The 18608-nt window shown below is 40.5% G+C and overlaps 1 protein-coding gene and 1 pseudogene across 1 annotated transcript; one reads left to right on the top strand and one right to left on the bottom strand.

Annotated features, from left to right (window-relative positions):
• The first annotated feature begins 632 nt into the window (after nucleotides 1-632).
• On the top strand, nucleotides 633-2395 carry LOC134629796 (myeloid-associated differentiation marker-like protein 2; annotated as a pseudogene).
• Nucleotides 2396-4179: 1784 nt separating this feature from the next.
• On the bottom strand, nucleotides 4180-17348 carry LOC134629795 (UDP-glucuronosyltransferase 2A2-like). The gene is made up of 8 exons (XM_063477310.2): nucleotides 17132-17348; nucleotides 9583-10063; nucleotides 9314-9462; nucleotides 9098-9229; nucleotides 8800-8887; nucleotides 8017-8236; nucleotides 7529-7826; nucleotides 4180-5415 (listed from the first exon to the last, which is right to left on the bottom strand). The coding sequence occupies exons 1-7, from the start codon at nucleotides 17258-17260 to the stop codon at nucleotides 7547-7549; spliced, it is 1479 nt and encodes a 492-aa protein (XP_063333380.2). The 5' UTR covers nucleotides 17261-17348; the 3' UTR covers nucleotides 4180-5415; nucleotides 7529-7546.
• Nucleotides 17349-18608: the final 1260 nt, after the last annotated feature.

The raw sequence follows: 18608 nt of genomic DNA, 5'->3' as shown, positions 1-18608 counted from the left end.
CCCTTTGTGTTTCAGTCCTTGAGACTCCTGTTTGCATGTGAGTACCAGGTCATTGTGTTTCTTCCAGAGTGAGGATCATCTTAGCATGTGAGGACTGTGTATATCCTCCATGTCATGGTCTTTGGTTTTGAATTTTTATTCCCGAGTTTTATTCTCTGCCTGGGTTTATTCCAGTTGAGGTCTTAAATTATTCTTAGTTTAATTTGTTCTTTTTTTGAGCTGTAATACTTTTTTGTAAAATTTGAGTTCTGAACCTTTTGTGCTGGTTTAGATCATGTATTGTTCTAGTGTTAGCTTTGAATTCTGGGGTAAATTGATTGATTTAACTAGTGAGTCAGATATTTAACCTGTTTTGTTATTCAGTCTGTGGTTTTCAGCTTTACTGGGGTCATTTATTTCACCTCATTCCACAGGGTCTGCATTGTTTCTGCATGCTTCAGCTCCACGCCCAACCACATGTACACAACCCTCCAACACTCATTTGGTGATGGCCCGACCCCAAATAACTTCCATTCTGGTCTGACAGACCAACGGCACCCCCTCCTCTGAGCACATGGGAGGAGAAAGTAAGTGCGAGGGTGCGACAGAGGGAAAGTACGAGGATGAGACCGAACATGCCAGAGTCGGCATAAATGATCCGAGAGTCAAGAGGAGGTTCTGAATCAGAGAGTTTTGCGTGGACCTGGTTCTTCCTGGATGCAACTCGTCTCTACAGCTACCTGCCCGTATCCTGGGACAACCTCACAGTCACGTGTGCTGCCTTTGCAACGCTCATGTAAGTCACAGAGTCAACCTTTGAACTGAAAGTTACATTTTGTTTGAAGTGATGATCTTAGAATCTGCAATTGTTTAGAAATAGCTCCAAGAGACTTTCAAAACCAACATTTTGCAAATTTGTTGCAGTCAGAAACTTGTTTTCCAGTTATACCAAAACCAGTTATAATGGGAAGGTTAAGGGTCAGCCTCACTCCGACAGCATAGTGATCTTTAAATATACTTTTCTGACCATAATTTAATGCCATAACTTGTGAACATAGTTTGACTGCTGATGTCATGGTCCCTGTACCTCACCAGCTGATCCCATATTAGGCAACGTGTGTTTTTGCTCTCTCTCTCTCTCTCTCTCCTGCCGGGGCGGTGCTCATTATGGGTTCCTGGCCCACGCACCTGCCATCTCCACACCTGCTGCCTATCTGCGTGATCGCGAGCCCTACTTCAGATGGCAGCGCTGTACTACTCGTCGCTGGATCGTTGAGCTATCAGCGTCAGTCGCTCAGTAGTTTGAGAATCAGAATCTGTGAGTTGTTTCCGTCTGTTCGCCTCTAACTAAAGTTTCTGAGTACAGATCTTTCCCGGACCTTTCTCTGCCTGTCATCTCGTGGACGAGTGAATGGATTTTTCTAACCCAGTTGTGGAGAGAGGAGAGTGATTCTTTGGAGCGCGTCTGATCCCCTTCCTTTCCATCACGGATCCCGGAGCCCTGGACCCCCCTTCCCCCCCCTCCAGCACGTTGTATATAGTATCACCTGGTGTTGTCTGTATCAATAAACTAACTGTCTTCTCTACAAGGATTTCTGGTCTGCGCCTGAGTCTGTTAACTAAACGTGACAGCTGACCTATTAAAGTTTGCACTGTGTATATTTTATATGGCGTATCTTATGAGATGTCACAGACATAGTTGTAAATGTAACTCTGGTTTTCTCAGATTTAGTAAACTCATAGTTTTTCTTTCCTTCTTCTGCAGGTATGTGACAGCCTCTGTCGTTTACCCTCTGTTCTTTGTGCAATCCGAGTGCCCTTACGCTGGCTGTGATGTCAGAAATTTCCGCATTGCCGTCACCGTCTGCTCCATCCTGGGGACTCTGGCCTACGGGGCGGAAGTGGCCTTGTGCCGAGCAAGACCAGGCCAGATTGTGACGGGTTATATGGCCACAGTGTCCGGCCTTCTCAAAGTTGTTCAGGGCTTTGTAGCCTGCATCATCTTTGGTGCACTGGCCAACCAGAGTCAGTATTCCCAGTATGCAGGCACAATCTATGCGTTGTTGTCTATGCTTTCTGTTTTGCTCTCACAGCACTGGTGATCATAATGACTGTATGCAAGCGTACCAAGGCTGTGTGCTGCATGCCCTTTGACCGCTTTGTGGTAGTGTGCACCCTCCTCGAAGTACTGCTCTACCTGAGTGCATCAGTGGTGTGGCCAGTGTTCTGCTTTGACACAAAGTACGGCTCCCCATGGAGACAGTCTTCCTGTCCACAGGGGAAGTGTCCGTGGGACAGCAAAGTTGTGGTGGCTGTGTTTTCCTTCTTCAACTTTGGACTGTATTTGGCCGACCTGATCTATTCCCAGAGGATAAGATTCGTCTCCTCACATAGGCCCAGTAACTTGTGGGCCTAGCAGTCCTTATTTGGCATTGGTTTAGCAGGTTTAAGTTATTTATTTGCCTCACAGTTTATGATTTTTGATATTTAAAACCATAGAAAGGGTAAATTTGTAATGCATTCTGAGACCCTTAAGACCTGATATCACTGAATTTCAGTTCAGCTCTTGTGTAATTTGGCATACCTTCACATTTTCCCAGTTTCCCTTCCTTAAGAATGGTTTAAAGACAGCCACCCTTCCTGAGACCATTTCTGATGAGGTTCTGGTTGAACAGATGGATCAGCTGAAGGGTCAGATGCATCTCTCAGGTCCTGTGTCAGGTCTTTGCTGGATTTTTCCCCCCCATTTCTTAAGGACATGACTTTCAGATACTGTTCATCTTATGTGAATGTTTTTTTTTAAGCTTGCCACTTCTTCTAACCTCCAATTTTCCAGTTTCCTGAAACTTGTTAAGGACACACTTCAAACCACTATATGCCAAGATTTTGGCTAATAGCTCCTTTTTAACACCAAGTGCTAAAAACTATTTCATCCCTGTCAATTTGTGTAATCTTTGGCATTTTTTCTAGATTTGACTAAAGAAATACAAATTGTGTTTTTGTGAGAGGATGATAGTAATAAAGTGCCTAAAGGTATCATTTAAAAATGCTTCTTTAATAACTTTTTAATTTTTTAATAATTCATGTGTTTAAGGTATATTTAAAAGTATATTTTTTCATTTCCAAAAATATTTAAATTTCAATTCAACACTAGTATTAATCCGATATTAATACCAGCATTGGTGATGGAATACATCATAGTTTCAAAAGCAAAACTCCACCTATTTAACCAGGATTCATGCTAGTGCACTAGGTCTGTTGGTGTAGGTGTTATCCAAGGTTCTGGGTATGCATCCTACTCAGAAATGGTGGTGTGCAGTCCTCCAGAAAACCAGCAGTGATTATTTATGGCCCAGTAAAACGTATCAGAGTTCACGAGGTAGAGGGAGAAACGCAAACACTAAAGCGTGAGAACGGACCGTGGCTGCAAATCTCACTTCATCTCATTATATGAGTAATGTCTTCTCCATGGTTGATTGGAGGACCAACTGCAGTACAGGCAACAGACTAGTTGTTCCACACGTTTTGGACGCTGCCCCCTGGTGACAGCAAACACCTACAACTTGTAGATGATGGTCTATGAAGTTATGCATAGGCCCGACGCACAGCTAGGCCAGTTTCCAAAGAGATGTAATCATTGGTGATCTGAAGGTTTGATCTGTTTTTAGTGCTTTAGAACAGTTTGGTTTGGGTTTCAGCTTTCAAACATGCATATGATAGAGGTGGTTAGATCATATGAAAGGTATGCTTTCACTTTTTAATTTTGAGAGTGCTTGTTTGAGCGTTTTTTCAAACTCTACTATTTAAGAGTTAAGTTCTTAAATATCGGCCACTTCAGTGAATGTTATTCTGTTTAAACAGGCTGACATAAACAGTCAGCAAGCCAGATATAATCCAGTATCGATATTCAGCTGATATATTGGTCTGTTCATACTTTGGTTATACATGATGTACTCTCTGATCCAGCTGTGACAGGTTCAGGTGACAGAGAAAATTGCAAAATGCATTTTCTGTAGACAGTAACTGGAAAAATCACCATATGGGATAAATGGTTGGTCAAAACAAATCACTGTATCTGTAAGATTCCCCTTTTCCTACATTTACTCTGTTTCAAGTTTTCAAATGTAGTCGTATCTTTACACGATTGTAGTTTTTATGTATGAAATTAAGAAACAACATTGGTGTTCACATGTTCTTTATAATAGTTTAGACTTATTACACTGATCAAACAACTTTGATGTCCTGAAACAGTTTTTTAAAATCAATTTTCATTGATATGAACTAAAGTGCCCGGATCACAGAGGGCCTCGGGCTCAGTGGATGATGTCTCCATAGTTTGGCGAACATTCAGTTTGCGACTATTTTCCTTTTGGCATAAGATGGCATGTTTCCTTTACTCCCTTTACCAAAATTTATGTGGAAGCAACCAATTATGACTCAAATGTGACAACTTTGTTCAGTGCAGCATCCTCTCATACTCATGTCATTCATTTTGTTGTCTATTTTTATTTCTCTTCCTACTTCAGCTGCATGCTCCAGTCCTCAACTCCCTGCTCGAGCTCTGGTGGCTTCAGGGATGATCTGCCTTGTGTTGTGCTGACTGGATTTACTGCAGGTTTCATGCTGTGAAGGGTGTTTTGAAAAACAGCGCTGGGGTGGATGATACCAGGTTTGTTTTTAACTGGTTTTCATTGCATCCAGTATCGGTGTTTGTGTATTGATCTGGACAACAAAGTGTGTTTAACATATACAGGATATGTTTTCCTTATCCGCCTTAATTTACTCTGTCATTAATCAGCACATGAAGGCGGTCATCAACTTTCTGCGTGTGCATTTTAAAGGACAAGTTACAAACAGTTTACTCCTAGATATCTGTCTTATTGATGCTTGTTGGGTAAAGAAAAAACCTTTTGATGGTCTCTGTGTACCTTCAGACTCTCTTACTTTCAAAGCACAGAGGTCTGAGGGTTCAACCAGGAATGGTGGTCAGTAGGTGATGGTTTTGTATCTGTGGATCTCTTATGTCAAACATGACCCACTTCTGCTGGAGTTAAGGTCCAGAGTCAACCTGACATAACTAAACATGTCCAGAATTCTACTTGGAAATACAGTTTTCTAAATGGTTTATTGTCATAAGTGGGTTGCTTTGAATTTTGGCATTTTGAGTTGATGCTGCTAATAACTCAAAATGCCAAAATGAGACAGTGGTGAGGTATGCTGTAGGAGTGACAGATGAGTTCAAGGTGGGTGTGGGGTCACACCCATCACATCAGGGATCTGTTCAGAGCCCCTTCTGTGTTTGCAGTGATAATGGACAGGCTGACCGATGAGATCAGGCAGGAGTCTCTGTTGAATATTGTGTTTGTGGATGACGTCATGATCTGTAGTCAGAGGAGGCAGCAGGTGGAAGAGAGCCTATAAAGGTGGAGGTATGCACTGGAGAAAAGAGGAACGAAAGTTAGTCCAAGCAAGGCAGAACACATGCGTGAAAATACAAGGGTGGCAGGTGTAACAGTGAAGAGGTAGTGAACCTAACGAGTTTAAACACCTGGGTTCAGCCATTCAAAGCAACGGCCGATGCACAAAAGAAGTGAAGGGGAGAGTGCAGGCAGGATGGAGTGAATGGCAACGTTTAAAAATGACAGTGAGAGCAGCAGTGATGTAAGGTTGTGAGACAGTACCACTGATAAAAAGACAGGAGCTGAAAATGCTGAGCTTTGCATTGGGAGTGATCAGAACAGACAGGATTAGAAATGAGTAGACATTTCTCAGCTCAGGGACAGCTCCAACTGAGGGTGAGGACGAGGTCAAGGATGGCCTCCGGCCCTGTGCTGCATTTTCTTTCGCCCCCTCTCTCCCCATTTTCCTGTCTCTCTTTACTATTTCACTATCCTATAAAGGCAAAAATGCCCCCCGAAAAATCTTAAAGATGTAGACACACAGTCTCAAGAAATATATATTGAGCTGTAAACCAGCTGTTACTGCTGGCTCAAAAGATTTACATGCATAGAAACACCACTTAATAACAAAAGATAAAATAACATGGTAAAAGAAAGGGACAAGAACGAGGGGTAACTAAATGGGAGCTAAGAGAAATACTGTGTATATTTTTTGTTGGCAGTGCGTTTAATTCCTGCTTTCCGTTTCTTCTACAGGTAAGAAGTAAAACTTGTACTGTGCTGACAGAAGGACCCACCATAACAGACTGATGCAACTTAAATGTTCGCTATGCTTCACTAGAGGCTCGGCTTTGTGACCTGCAGTGGATTTAATCCATCAGAGCTGAAGCCGGGTTTTTAAAATGGGTTAAAATAATGATTGAAATGATTGAATGCGTTAATTGTCAAGAAGATCGGTGTGTTTGATTCCTGCTGATCTGGAAGAGTGCTGAGAGAAAAGTGTAGTGCAAAGTGAATAAAGATTGATGAACAAATGTGTCTGTTGTATTGAATTTACATTTTAATTATGTTAGCACTTAATCACATGATGCCACTTCTAGGTAAGTTTGATCAGGATCCACAGTTAACATTTTCACCATCACCAGGGTAAAGGTTGAATATTATAATAATATTTCTCTTGTTTGTTATTTATTCGTGCCGTCTACTATTCATATTTTATTCCAGTAAAGTTGGTGTGGAGCACCCACAATTTTCTTGTACATGTACAATAAGGGTTGTTTCATTCTATTCTACTGTCTACAGTTTGGAAATGCCACAAAGTATTGGATTTTGGTATTCAGAGAGGCAGAATAAGGAGACGACATAGGTTTGTGTTGTCAGTGCGCCATCTATCAAAGTTACTACCCCCACACACAACATTAAAAACAGCTTTGATGATTCTCCATCTGCTTGCATTACACTGCAGCCCTCCTCACAGCAGGTTTAGCAGATAACAGGTGCTGTTTTAAAGGTGAAACGTCCCTGGAGGCTTAAAGACCTTTAGCAGGAAAAGCACAGGTGAGACAAATTTCATTAACGATGGCCCATTTTATGCAAGCGTCCCAGTGAGCTGCGCACTCCACAACCTGGATCACTTTAGTGGTTTAGCAGTCATTCTTAACTGTTTCTCCTGCTGAGGTAAACTGTTGAACGTGTCTAGGGAGGGAAAATTTGGGGCAGTTTCTGCAGTCAGAAAAAGGCTGGACTATTGAAACTTTCTCGGCACATGCCGTCAAGGGAAAGGAAGGACAACTATTTCACCTTGCAGAAGTTTTCAACTGCTTTTCAAGTATAATAAATGTTTTCTTCTTTTTGGATGTTTGCAACATTTCTTAAAAGTTTGCAAACTCCTATCCATCCATCTTCTCCGACTTGTTTGGGGTTAAAGAGGGGAGGGGGCCTGTAGCTCTCATAGGGTAAGAGGCACAGTAGACCCTGGGAAAGGTAAGGAAACTTGCAGTAACCTTCCATGCTCTGTGGTTGTAAATCCAGCATGGCGGACAGAGGACAGTGAGGAATGAGACCTCTTGGTCTTCTGCTTTCTGACTGGTTTACCCCCACTGCCATTTCTTCTGCCCCAAGCAACCTATCACCTTTTGCAACGCATTTACCTTCAAAAATATCTTTCTTCAGTCCTCCTTCTCTCTTCCTCCTCGTCGTCTGCACTGCTGCAGGAAGCAGCGTATGACCGCCCAACACAAAGCAGCGGCGGTCATCAGAGTGACGAGCAGGACAGCGCCTGTGTCCAAGCTGTGGTACTGGAACCAGTTCAGATTATGTGAAGCCAACCGCAAATGCCTAGCTCCACCATGTCGCATAACAAACTCCAACCAGAAGACGGCAGTATTCAGTGGCGTCACTGGCTGGTCGCGGTGCACCGCCGACAGACGTTGAATGCTGGTCTTGTAGCTGTGCATCATGGGAAACAAACAGGAAGTCACATGGCTGTTTCACTGTTAAATTAAAGTGCACTTTTAATGTAAAGGAGCAGGGTCAAACACAGGAAATCAAACTTTAGTAACAGGTCCAAGTGCAGGGAGATTGGTCTTTGCACAGAAATGTACATAAAAATACTTTTTCACAGTATAATCACCCTTACCTTGGCTGGTTGACGATGGCATGCAGTGCTTCTGCCAGCTCCTCAGCTGTCACTTTGTTGAAGTCGAGGACAATGGCCGTGCCGAGTTGACTCATACGGTCAAGATTATAAGGCTGATCGCCAAACACCGGCAAGCCGACCAGAGGCACGCCGTGAAACACAGCTTCGTACAGACCGTTAGTGCCACCATGAGTCACGAATGCTCGTGTCTTCGGGTGACCTGAGGGGGGAAATAAACAGAACTTTTATTGTTTATTTCAACTGAAGAAGTGCTATGAAACTGAAATTCTAAGTTTTGCTATTTCAATATCAATCAAACGAATGATTTTGTTGTGGGCGTGTATCAAGAGGGAGAGGCGGGGCTAGACTAATGATTGACAATTTGTATATTAGCAATTTGGTTGAAGATTTCCCTGGGAAGAGATCCCTGGCTGACGGCAGCCAACAGGTAACAAACACCGTTTCTGATTATTCAACGATGGAATATATTAACAGTGAATGTTTGTAACATGTTGATATACATATATGTTTAAAGATGTATTAGGGCGTTTTTAATTTGTAACAAATGTGACACAGGAGCTGTCTATCATTAGTCTACGCCCCCTTAATACACGCCCACATGCCCATTATTTAAAATAAAATAATTCATTTCTCTTTTTAAACAAATTTTGTATTTATGTTAAATATCAAAAGAATTTCAGTTTCCAATCACTTTTTTAATTAAAAAAACCTTGACCCTGATTAAACTCTATACAATCCTATAATAGCATAAATGAGTCACACCCAGCAGATCGTTTTGAGGGATCCAATCAAAAATCTTTATGTTTGGCGCAAGTGCAGTTGGAGCCTCGCCACGGTGACGCCAAATCACCTGAAAGGAATGAAATACTCATTGGTTTTAAGAACCAGTAAACATCCAGGTAAAGCACTTTACACAGCTTTCATCATTCACCCTTTCATACTAGCACTTTTTCTATGCTTAAGTGCTTTAAATACATTCATTCCGCAATGGATGCAGTGATTTGATGGGCTGATAACCCAGTGTATGAATGTTTGAATGTGAGTTGTCGGACCCCCTGACCTTCTGAGGGATTCGTCCTAAGGCGGTGGCGATGACGTTGGTGCGCTCCATCGTCAGGTTGGGTACCATGGAGCCAAAAGAAACAACTACTACACCAGCATCACCTGAACTCTGCATAAAAGCCTCCAGGTCCTGTAAGGTGTGACATCATCATTACATCATCATTTACCTGTGTCATTTCAGAATACAAGTACTGTCAATGATCAGAGCTCACACCTCTGGCAGCTGATTGGCTGGTCTGCAGTTCAGACCACCCACGTGTTTGAAGTTGGGCGGAGTCGGCCGCGGTGTATCGATGTCCCAGAACGTCCTGATGAGCCACACGTCAGCCTTCCCCAGAGTTTCACACACACTGGTGGGAGTTCCTGTCCATACAGCAAATAAGGAATATGACTTCAAAATAAAAGCTTGGATTAGTTTACTTTTATTTCTTATACCTCACGAATTCAGACAGACGATGACATCAGTATGATTTCACCTCTGACCTTTAATCTCACTGTAGTATTTATCCATCGTCAGCTTCCAGCCCAGTTCGGTTAGCGCTGATGACGCCACATATGTCACCAAGTTGATTAGCCTCTCTATGAACGTCATGTGGTCGTTGAACAGCACTGGAGGTAACGGGACGTAAGATGGTGGCGATGGAGCGTGGCCACAGTGACGCTCAAAAACACTGCCTAAGCTCAAGCGTAGCGAGATGACGAGCGGCACGCCGAGCACGTCGGCCACCAGGTCGCCACACATTACCAAGGAGTCAAGTAGGACCACGTCGAAAGCGGCATCCCGCAGAGTTGCCATCAACTGATCGTTCTTTAGAATCCCGTCACACTGCTGCCTCGCGAACACCAAGCCCTGCCCCATGACATCGATCAGCTTCATGACCTTTTGCAGCGTTGAGGGGTCGTGCATAGAGAAGTGGATGAATTCCTGAATGGGGCTCAGATATTCCTCCCTGCTGTACGGCACCTGCAGGAGAAAAACCCCCCCACCTGATTAAGTTATTGATTCTGTATCAGTTATCGCCTAGTGAGGGTGTGTAGACTTTCAAGGTGGACTTGGAGTTTAAAGACAGGCACAAACAAGTCATGATATCAGGAGGCTGATAGTGAACATTCACTGAAATAATGTTAAATCAATATCAGGTTATCAACATTATTTTCATTTATTCAGTGTTGAACTCTGAAACTGGTTTTCCATCAAATTTTCACATTTAACATTGAAACAACAAGGAAATCATGATTAAAACAGGACTTCGCAGGTATTTCAATCAGTATCAAACCACTGCAAATTATTTAAACCTGTGGAAAAAAATATGCATCATGTAAAAAAAGGATAAACATTATCTGCAAACAATTCTGTTACAATTTAACAAATCTGTATCCCCATATTTTTAAGCATTAGGCTTTATCTGATATAAAAATGACAATAGACATCTTTGCATCACTTAAGAAAAAAGTTTATTTTATAAAAACATTATTTTCTTTAACATATTACTTTAAATTCCCTGTTTTTTGTTTACAGCAGGATGGAGGTGGATATCTGGCATCCTTCACCACCCAACCAATCTGGAGCATAGCAGAGCCACTGCCTGGGCAAAGGAAAATTCAGAAACTCAATTTACCCCCACCTGCTGAGTTAGGCCATCTAAAATAAAAAATCAAAAGCACAAGAAAGAGGCTCATCTGAACTCAAATATGAATAACCTCTAACCAAAACTCTTTAGCAGGGAGAAAGTCGACACACTACTAGGCGTAATATCATGAAAGGCAGACAGTAAACTGCTCAAAGTTGCAGCCAGGTTTGTGTCCCTTCCTATATGTCACATATTTAATAGATCTTTGGCATGCAGCTTATTTCCATTGCAGTGGAAAGAATTGAAAATAATTCCTATTCCTAAAAACAAGGATGATGTAATGGTGTCAATAGCAGACCTTTTAGTCTGCTCCCTGTTCTAAGTAAAATTATGGAGAGGATTGTCTATGAACAAATTCAACATTACTTAACAGAAAATCATCTACTCAGTTTCAACATGCTTACAAACCTGGTCATTCTACCAGCTCAGCTCATTCATATGACAGATAACTGATATAAACATCTAGAGCAGGGGTCAGCAACCTTTAACACCCAAAGAGCCATTTGGACCTGGTTTCCACGCAAAAGAAAACACTGGGAGCCGCAAATACATTTTGACATCTAAAATGAAGATAACACTGTATATATTGTTTTTTACTTTTATGCTTTGTGTGAACAACTAAGGTGTGTTGCTTATGAAATCCATGAAGTGCTACAGAGAAAATTACATTTTATTTATGTAATTAACACATTTTGAACTCTTAAAGAAATATAACAAAAGGAAAGACACCCAGCTGAACTAAAATGATCCATGTAGCATGTAATTGTTGTGAGCCGCCACCCTACAAAAGGCTCCAAAAGTCAGGTTGACCTGACTTTTAAAAAATAATTGGGAAAAAAATTCTGCCTAAATATGTATTTTACCTGGTTAATGTGTGTGGCGGGGCGTATGCCGTATGCATACAGCAACCGTGTGAAAAGTGGTCTATAAAGAGATGCTGAAAAGCACGTTCATGCAAACATCGTCGTGTCTGCCGTGGTATGTTTACAATGGGACTTCTGCTCCCGAACCTCTGTGCACAGCGTCTGCAAATCGGGGCTGTATGAAGTCACTTTCATCTTTACACAGGACTGTAAGCTGTCATCTGTGAGGTGTGAGCGGTGTTTGTTTTTAACATAGTTCATGGTGGAGAATAGCTGCTGACATAATGTGGATCCGAAGATCCATAATTGGCCTACCTGGGGTTGAAAGTCTCGATAAATGCACGGCGTTTCGGCGGGCATACCGGCTTCCGCGAGTGTGACTCTTATTTTGAGCGATGAAAAAATAATAGAATATAATTATATTTTTATATTTCAATATCATAATAATCTTCCAATTTAGAACTACAAGTTAAAAAAGAACTAACATAAATAAAATACACTTCAGCTAAATACTTCTAATTTATTTTCCCAAACCACGCGGAGCCGCAGTATAAGGACTAAAGAGCCGCATGCGACTCCGGAGCCGCAGGTTGCCGACCCCTGATCTAGAGGATGGGAATTTGGTCTGGGTGGTATTCTTGAACTTTAGTGCTGCATTTGATTTGATAAATCATGATCTTTTGATAGATAAACTAAAATGTTATGGATTTTCACCAGCTGCTTTTTGCTGGATGAAAAGTTATTTGTCTGGAAGAAGGCAAAAGGTTTATTATAATGGTTATTTCTCTGAGGGCTGTGAAATGAACTGTGGTCTACCCCAAGGCAGCTGCCTCAGTCCACTTCTCTATTTATTTTTCACGAATGATCTGCCGTATGTCTTGGATAAATCTTATCTTGTAATGTATGCTGATGATTCCACCATGTTTTATTCAGCCAGTGGCAACTCTGACTTGACCAGCGTATTACAACAAGATTTGCTGAACGTGTCTGACTGGCTAAGTAAAAACAACATGATTTTAAACGTATCTAAATCCAAATCTATGTTAATTGGAAGTAGATTACGCTTAGTCAACAGCCCACAACTAAATCTTTCCATAGCTGGATTGGTATTAGAACAGGTCACCCAGATTAAATTACTTGGTCTTACCATAAACCACCACCTTTCATGGTCTCAGCACATCGACTCTGTTATTAAGAAAGTGGGACAGGGCATAGCTATGGCTAAGAAACGCTCCTTTTATATTACTTCTTCAATTATGAAAGATGTCATTAATGCACTAGTATTATCTCATCTAGAGTACTGTTCAATCATTTGGTCAGCAGCTAATAAGACAGATCTGAACAGACTTGAGTTAGTCCAGAATAAGGCGGCCAGATTAGTGTTAAGGTGTTCATACTATACAAATATCGATAAAATGCATGATAAACTTTCTTGGCTTCCTGCACAAGCTAAATTATACTATGGCTTACTTGTATTTATAAAGAAAGCAATACTGTTAAACACACCACATTTTTTTCTGCTAAGTTGCAGTATCCATATGAAATACATAATCATACTACACGATTTTCAACAAACCGCAATTTAGTAGCTCCTCAAGTTAAAAGCAACTTTTTGAAAAACTCTGTTATATTTAGAGCATCTTTTCAGTGGAATAAGTTGCCTTATGCAATTAGAGAATTGGCTTCTATTCCTAATTTTAAAAATCGCTTAAAAGCCTATTTAGGCAGCTTTTAATTATTGTAAATATTGTAAGAGGGCAATGTCATTTGTAATGGAAACTTGTGTATTTTGTCTTAGTGTTATTGATATTTATATGCTCATATTTTCACAATTGTAAAACCTTACTGTGGATGTAAGAGCCAAATTATGTGGATATTTTGCATCCACTTTATTGTGTAATATTGTATTTGATTGTATTTGATGGTTTGGGCCCCAGGAAGACTAGCAACCACTGCTGTGGAAGCTAATGGGATTCCTTATAAATAAACAAATAAACAGCCTTTAGGGAAGAAACGAGAGACTGGCCGACGTGCTATAGTGTTGGAGTGCCGCGGTTTAACAGAAGGTACAAGGAACAAACTGTGGCCTCACTTTGTTCAACTGCGGACTTTATTCTAGGGTGCTAAGAATTAACCAAAATATTGCAATGAAATGGCTTTCACCTCCTCTTATTGGATTGTCCAATGATGGTCTGCTGCTGTATGTTCCAGCAGAACATACAGCAGCATACATACACCTAGATCATTATTAAGCAGTTTAACCAAACTGTCCAGCGCATCCTTATTGTGAAGCAAATCTAGAGGCAAAACCTCAGCATCAACAGGTTCAGTGGAGCAGGACTGACAGAAGGCTCTGAACTCCTGATGGAGGTCCCTTGCTTGTCTTGTCAGCTCTGTCACCATCTGTTGACAAGAATAAGAAAACTGAGAAATACTGGCTTGAGGTAAACCAGATGATCTTTGTGAAATTAGAAAAACAACTAGATCCATAATTTAAGTTTTTTAATTTACAATTTAATTTATATTTTGGATTCAATTCAAACATTTAAGTAGTTCCATCTGCTAAAATTGTGTACACGTTTCTCTCTTTCACTTATGAATAAGATCCTATGTAAAATGTCAAAATACAGCAATTTAGGACTCATGTTTTAAAAGTTGCTTCACAAAGTGTCTGGAACCTAAAACAAGTCCAAATAAAAGGATAATTGAGAAAACTGATGTTAGCGATTCATCTAAATTTGTTTTTTAGTGTTAAAATTATAATGAAATTGTGGTGATACCTTTGAAGACCATAAATCACCCAAAACAGCTGTTATATTAAAATATCATAAAACCTATGCTGATAATACCCACCATGGCTTATGAGAATTCTGACTGGTTCATACATTTGCCATGACTCGTTGGGATCATTGTCCACTTCATTGCAGCGTGGACCTTGGATGTTTCTCGAGGAGGATATGGGGGTCATGAAAGCTCCTCTGTAATTATCCAGGAGCTAGGAACAATTTCTGTGTCACTAATACTGAACTGCATAATGCACCACTTCAGGTTTTTTTTTTTTTTTTTTAAAGTTATCTTGTCTATGATAACTAGGGGGGAAAAGAATAAATAATGAGTTCATTAACTGGCTTAAGAGCTTGATAAAAAAAAGAAAAAAAGAAAAAAAGATTAATGTTTGACAAAGATGGCAATCAATGTTGTGCTGTTAGGGCATAAAAGATATTTCCTAGTAAAGTTTTGGAGCTTTGTTACACCAAGCCTGCAGTTCAACCGCCACACTCGGTAGCATCCAATTCTGGGGGTACTGGAAGTAAGACTTGTTATAACAAAACCTTCAGAAAAGTATTAGCATGTTTCAGCAGTGCCATCTACAAATTGTACTCCTTAAGACAGGCTGCACTTTTCAGTTACTACCTTTCTGTATTGTTCTGAATGGCCTATCTGAGCCACAAGTGCATCATAATGCAGGTGCAATAATCTGTGTCCTTTTTTCAGTTGTGACACCTTTACATGAAGTTTTTCTGAAAACCTTTTCACAGTTTGTTCTAAAAACAAGTGAAGCTTGTGCAAGAAATGTAATTTTCATAAGGAAATTCTGAGAGTTATCTAAAGGCCTAAAGAGACCACCAGCTGTATCCAAACCAAAATGATGGTATTCCCCACCATCCATGTTTTATAGTTGTAACTTGACCTTGTGTCCTGCGAACTGTCCTGGCATCTTTGGGTAATTCTGGGTGAAACACATGCAAAATGCCCAAGACTGCAGTCAGTGCCACTAAAGAGACTGAAAATGTTGAAGCACAGTATTTTAAACTTGTTATTAGGAACTCAGTAGTTGGAGCTTCAGCACCAGCATCAGTATCAGTATGATGTGAATCAACAGCTGATGTACAGCAGTCGTGAGCTCTGTCCAGTGATACAGAAGTCCCACTGAACTCAGCTCATAGTCCCTGTCAACTCTTTTAACTGGTGGCTTATCTGCAACTGAGTGACAAAAGTCTAAAACACCTGACTCCACGCCAGCATCGACCTGAAGTTGCACCTCGTTGACCAACGTGATGCCATTATGAGTGTAGTAGTGGTGTGCAAGTTCAGACTTTTATAAAAAAGGATATTTTAAGGGCTTGTTTATCTTACTTGATTAAGGATGTGATGTGCTTAACTGGAATCTGAAATAAGACAATGAAAAGATGTTAGTAAAAAGTGGGAGAACATGAAATTCAAATACATACTAATTACTTACACATTATCCCCCAGACGTTTCTCGCAAATTCCAATAAAATTTCACCTTCACAATTCCACCCCTATAATACAGTTAAAATACTCTAATTTTCTGAGTGTTAGGTTTGTTTTAATGAAAGAGCCCTGAGAATTAATCTAAAGAACTGCTGCTTTAGTTCAATCGTTCCACCACTACTAGTATCTGTGTCTAACAGCTGACCTGTCAGATGTGTAGAAGAATACACAAGTTTAAAGTTACCCATTGTGCAAATATTACTGCTGTATGTAACCTTTTCATTATTAAACTCAAAGAAAATAATATGATAGACACCCGTGTGCAGCATCAATAAGTTTACACTGTTTATTTAAAATCCTAAGAAACTAGCAGGATTGGCTCTACATTTCAGGGCTGTTGATTACAAATTTCGATAACACCGTTTAAATTACGGTACAAAGTGGGTAATTGTAATAAAAACGTAGTTAGGAAAGAACTATATAAATAGGGCGAGAGGCGGGGTACACCCTGGCTAACAACTTTATAGCATCATTGCTAATATAGCTTTATGCTAGCTTTATGGAGGGAAAATTCTGAAAATTCTGACATGAAAATTTAATATTTTCTCAGATTGTGTGTTGTCTAAGAAAAGCATACTTTTCTCCTTCAGTTTAAGCTAACTTGCCCTACTATCTTGTATGGGCTAATTTTAAAAATATTATTAATGCTATGGAACCAATTTAGGCCTATGCTACTAAAGGTTGTATTAATACCAAATTTTAAATAAACTATAAACGGTAACGAATATTCGCTTTTTTTCCAATTCAACTTTAAAATAATGGATAAAATCATATATTCTTACCTGATATATTGAGCGTGGTGCAGTCCAGTGAAGCGCATGGCTGACTATTATGGTCAACTATAAATGTTTTCAGTAGTGGACACATGGAATGTACCACTGTGAGACGGGTACTGCTGCGGAATAGTTCAGGTAACAGCAGCTTTAATTTCCCGATTGCTGTCACCTGGTCAACTATGAACAGATCAACAATCAACTATAACGGCACAACAATGAATCAGTGTTATTCTAATGTCATTACTACTACATCGCCAGGTAGCTCTGACGTCACGAACTATGGCTTCATGTCGTCTTGCTATCTGGGTTTCCTCAGTAAATCTGAAACCGAGTAAGATCTGTAGCCCTGGATTGTGTCTTTCAGTTCTGAAGAGTTTATTCTGCTTTTCTGATCGATCTGAGTCTCTTTACTTTACTTTCTGTTCTCTGTCAGACTACAAACACGCTGTATAACCGCCAGTGTTACCTTGAAAACCAAGAAGTTGAACTTGGCGGCGTCGCGGCTGTTGTTGTAGTTGACAGTAGGCGATGCATCGGGCACTAGGATGGTGACCGAGTGGTTTTTCTTCACCAGCTCTTCTATGATGATCCGCATGTTCAACCAATGGCTGAACTCTCCCGGAAAAACCAGAGCATGGCCTCCGTGTACTGGAGCGACAGAATGAAGGAGCAGGAGGGAGAGGGGAAGAAGATACGTGGGAACCTGCATCGTGTGTGAAACACAAAAAGATCCCCAGTGTGTGAGAAAAAACTAATGCCAGATTGCAGCTGCAGGTCCAGAGTGTAGTGTGCCTAGAGGTCAGCTATGGGTTAAGAGCTGCACTCTGATTGGACGACAACACACTGCGCTCTACAGCTGTAAAACAAAAAGAGGGGCATGCCAAGTCATGTTTACGTTCACATTCCTTAAAGCAACAGTCATCTCAATCGAAGACGTAAAGGCTTCCTCTGAGCCCATGCCACCTGAAAACACAAAACACGTTTATATTCATAGTTCCACTCACAATTTCTCTGATTTCTCAGATGTTTATCAGTCAGCGGTCAGTTCGAATAAAAATATTTACAGTAGGTGACTTTAACCAAAGATTCAGAATTGCATTTCATATCTGACAGTCTGTGAAAATATAAATCAAACCACTCAGAGTAACAGTGTTTGCTGAAAACCCTCTTCTGTGTGACCAACTGTCAGTAATATTTAGAATAGTGAGCAACACAGCGCCCAGGAAAAACTCCAGTACTGAAGATTATTTTGAAAATCCTTTATTTTTACAGGTTTCTTACTGAGATCAGGAGCCTTATACCTCTGAGAATGTTCTAGTGGCATAGGAGAGCTTTATGGGAATACTGCGTTTAACTGTAAACTGTTTAACTGTAAGTGGATGTGGTTAATCAGTGTGGCAAAGCCTCATGAAGGTGAGCAGGCAAAGAAAAAGTGGTAATGCTTTAATGTGAGACTGTTTCTGTATAAAAATCCAATTTTAAATTTAGTGTTTTGATATGTATTCAGCATGAGGCTTATAACTGTGAAAGGTTCGGATATAAACAGATGGGTAGAAATCCTCAGGTAACCCCATCAACAGCATTACTCAGTTTCATCAGAGTTTAGAACATATTTATGATAGATTACAGATTTATGACGTTTATTAAAAGCACATTAGTTTTCCGTCAACCAAGTAAGGGGAAGAACCAGTAGTGTAAAAAACACTGTCGTCAGCATAAAAATGTACATTACCTCAGTGTAATACTGATTATGTCAATAACAAAAGAGATGTAAGGATGGAGCCCTGTGGAACATTTTAGTGTTTGAAAGAGAGCCTTAAAAACATTGGAGACAAAGTTCTACCAAACATGAAACCATTTAATGCAGTGTGTCAATCTGTGTCCAAGCTGCGGCACTGTAACTAGATCAGCTTATATGCAGACGCCGAGCTCCACCATGCTGC

This window comes from Pelmatolapia mariae, linkage group LG6 (genome assembly GCF_036321145.2).
Source record: "Pelmatolapia mariae isolate MD_Pm_ZW linkage group LG6, Pm_UMD_F_2, whole genome shotgun sequence".
Classification (NCBI taxonomy): domain Eukaryota; kingdom Metazoa; phylum Chordata; class Actinopteri; order Cichliformes; family Cichlidae; genus Pelmatolapia; species Pelmatolapia mariae.
The sequence above is the reverse complement of the archived record's forward strand: the minus strand, read 5'-3'. Positions and strand labels throughout refer to the sequence as shown.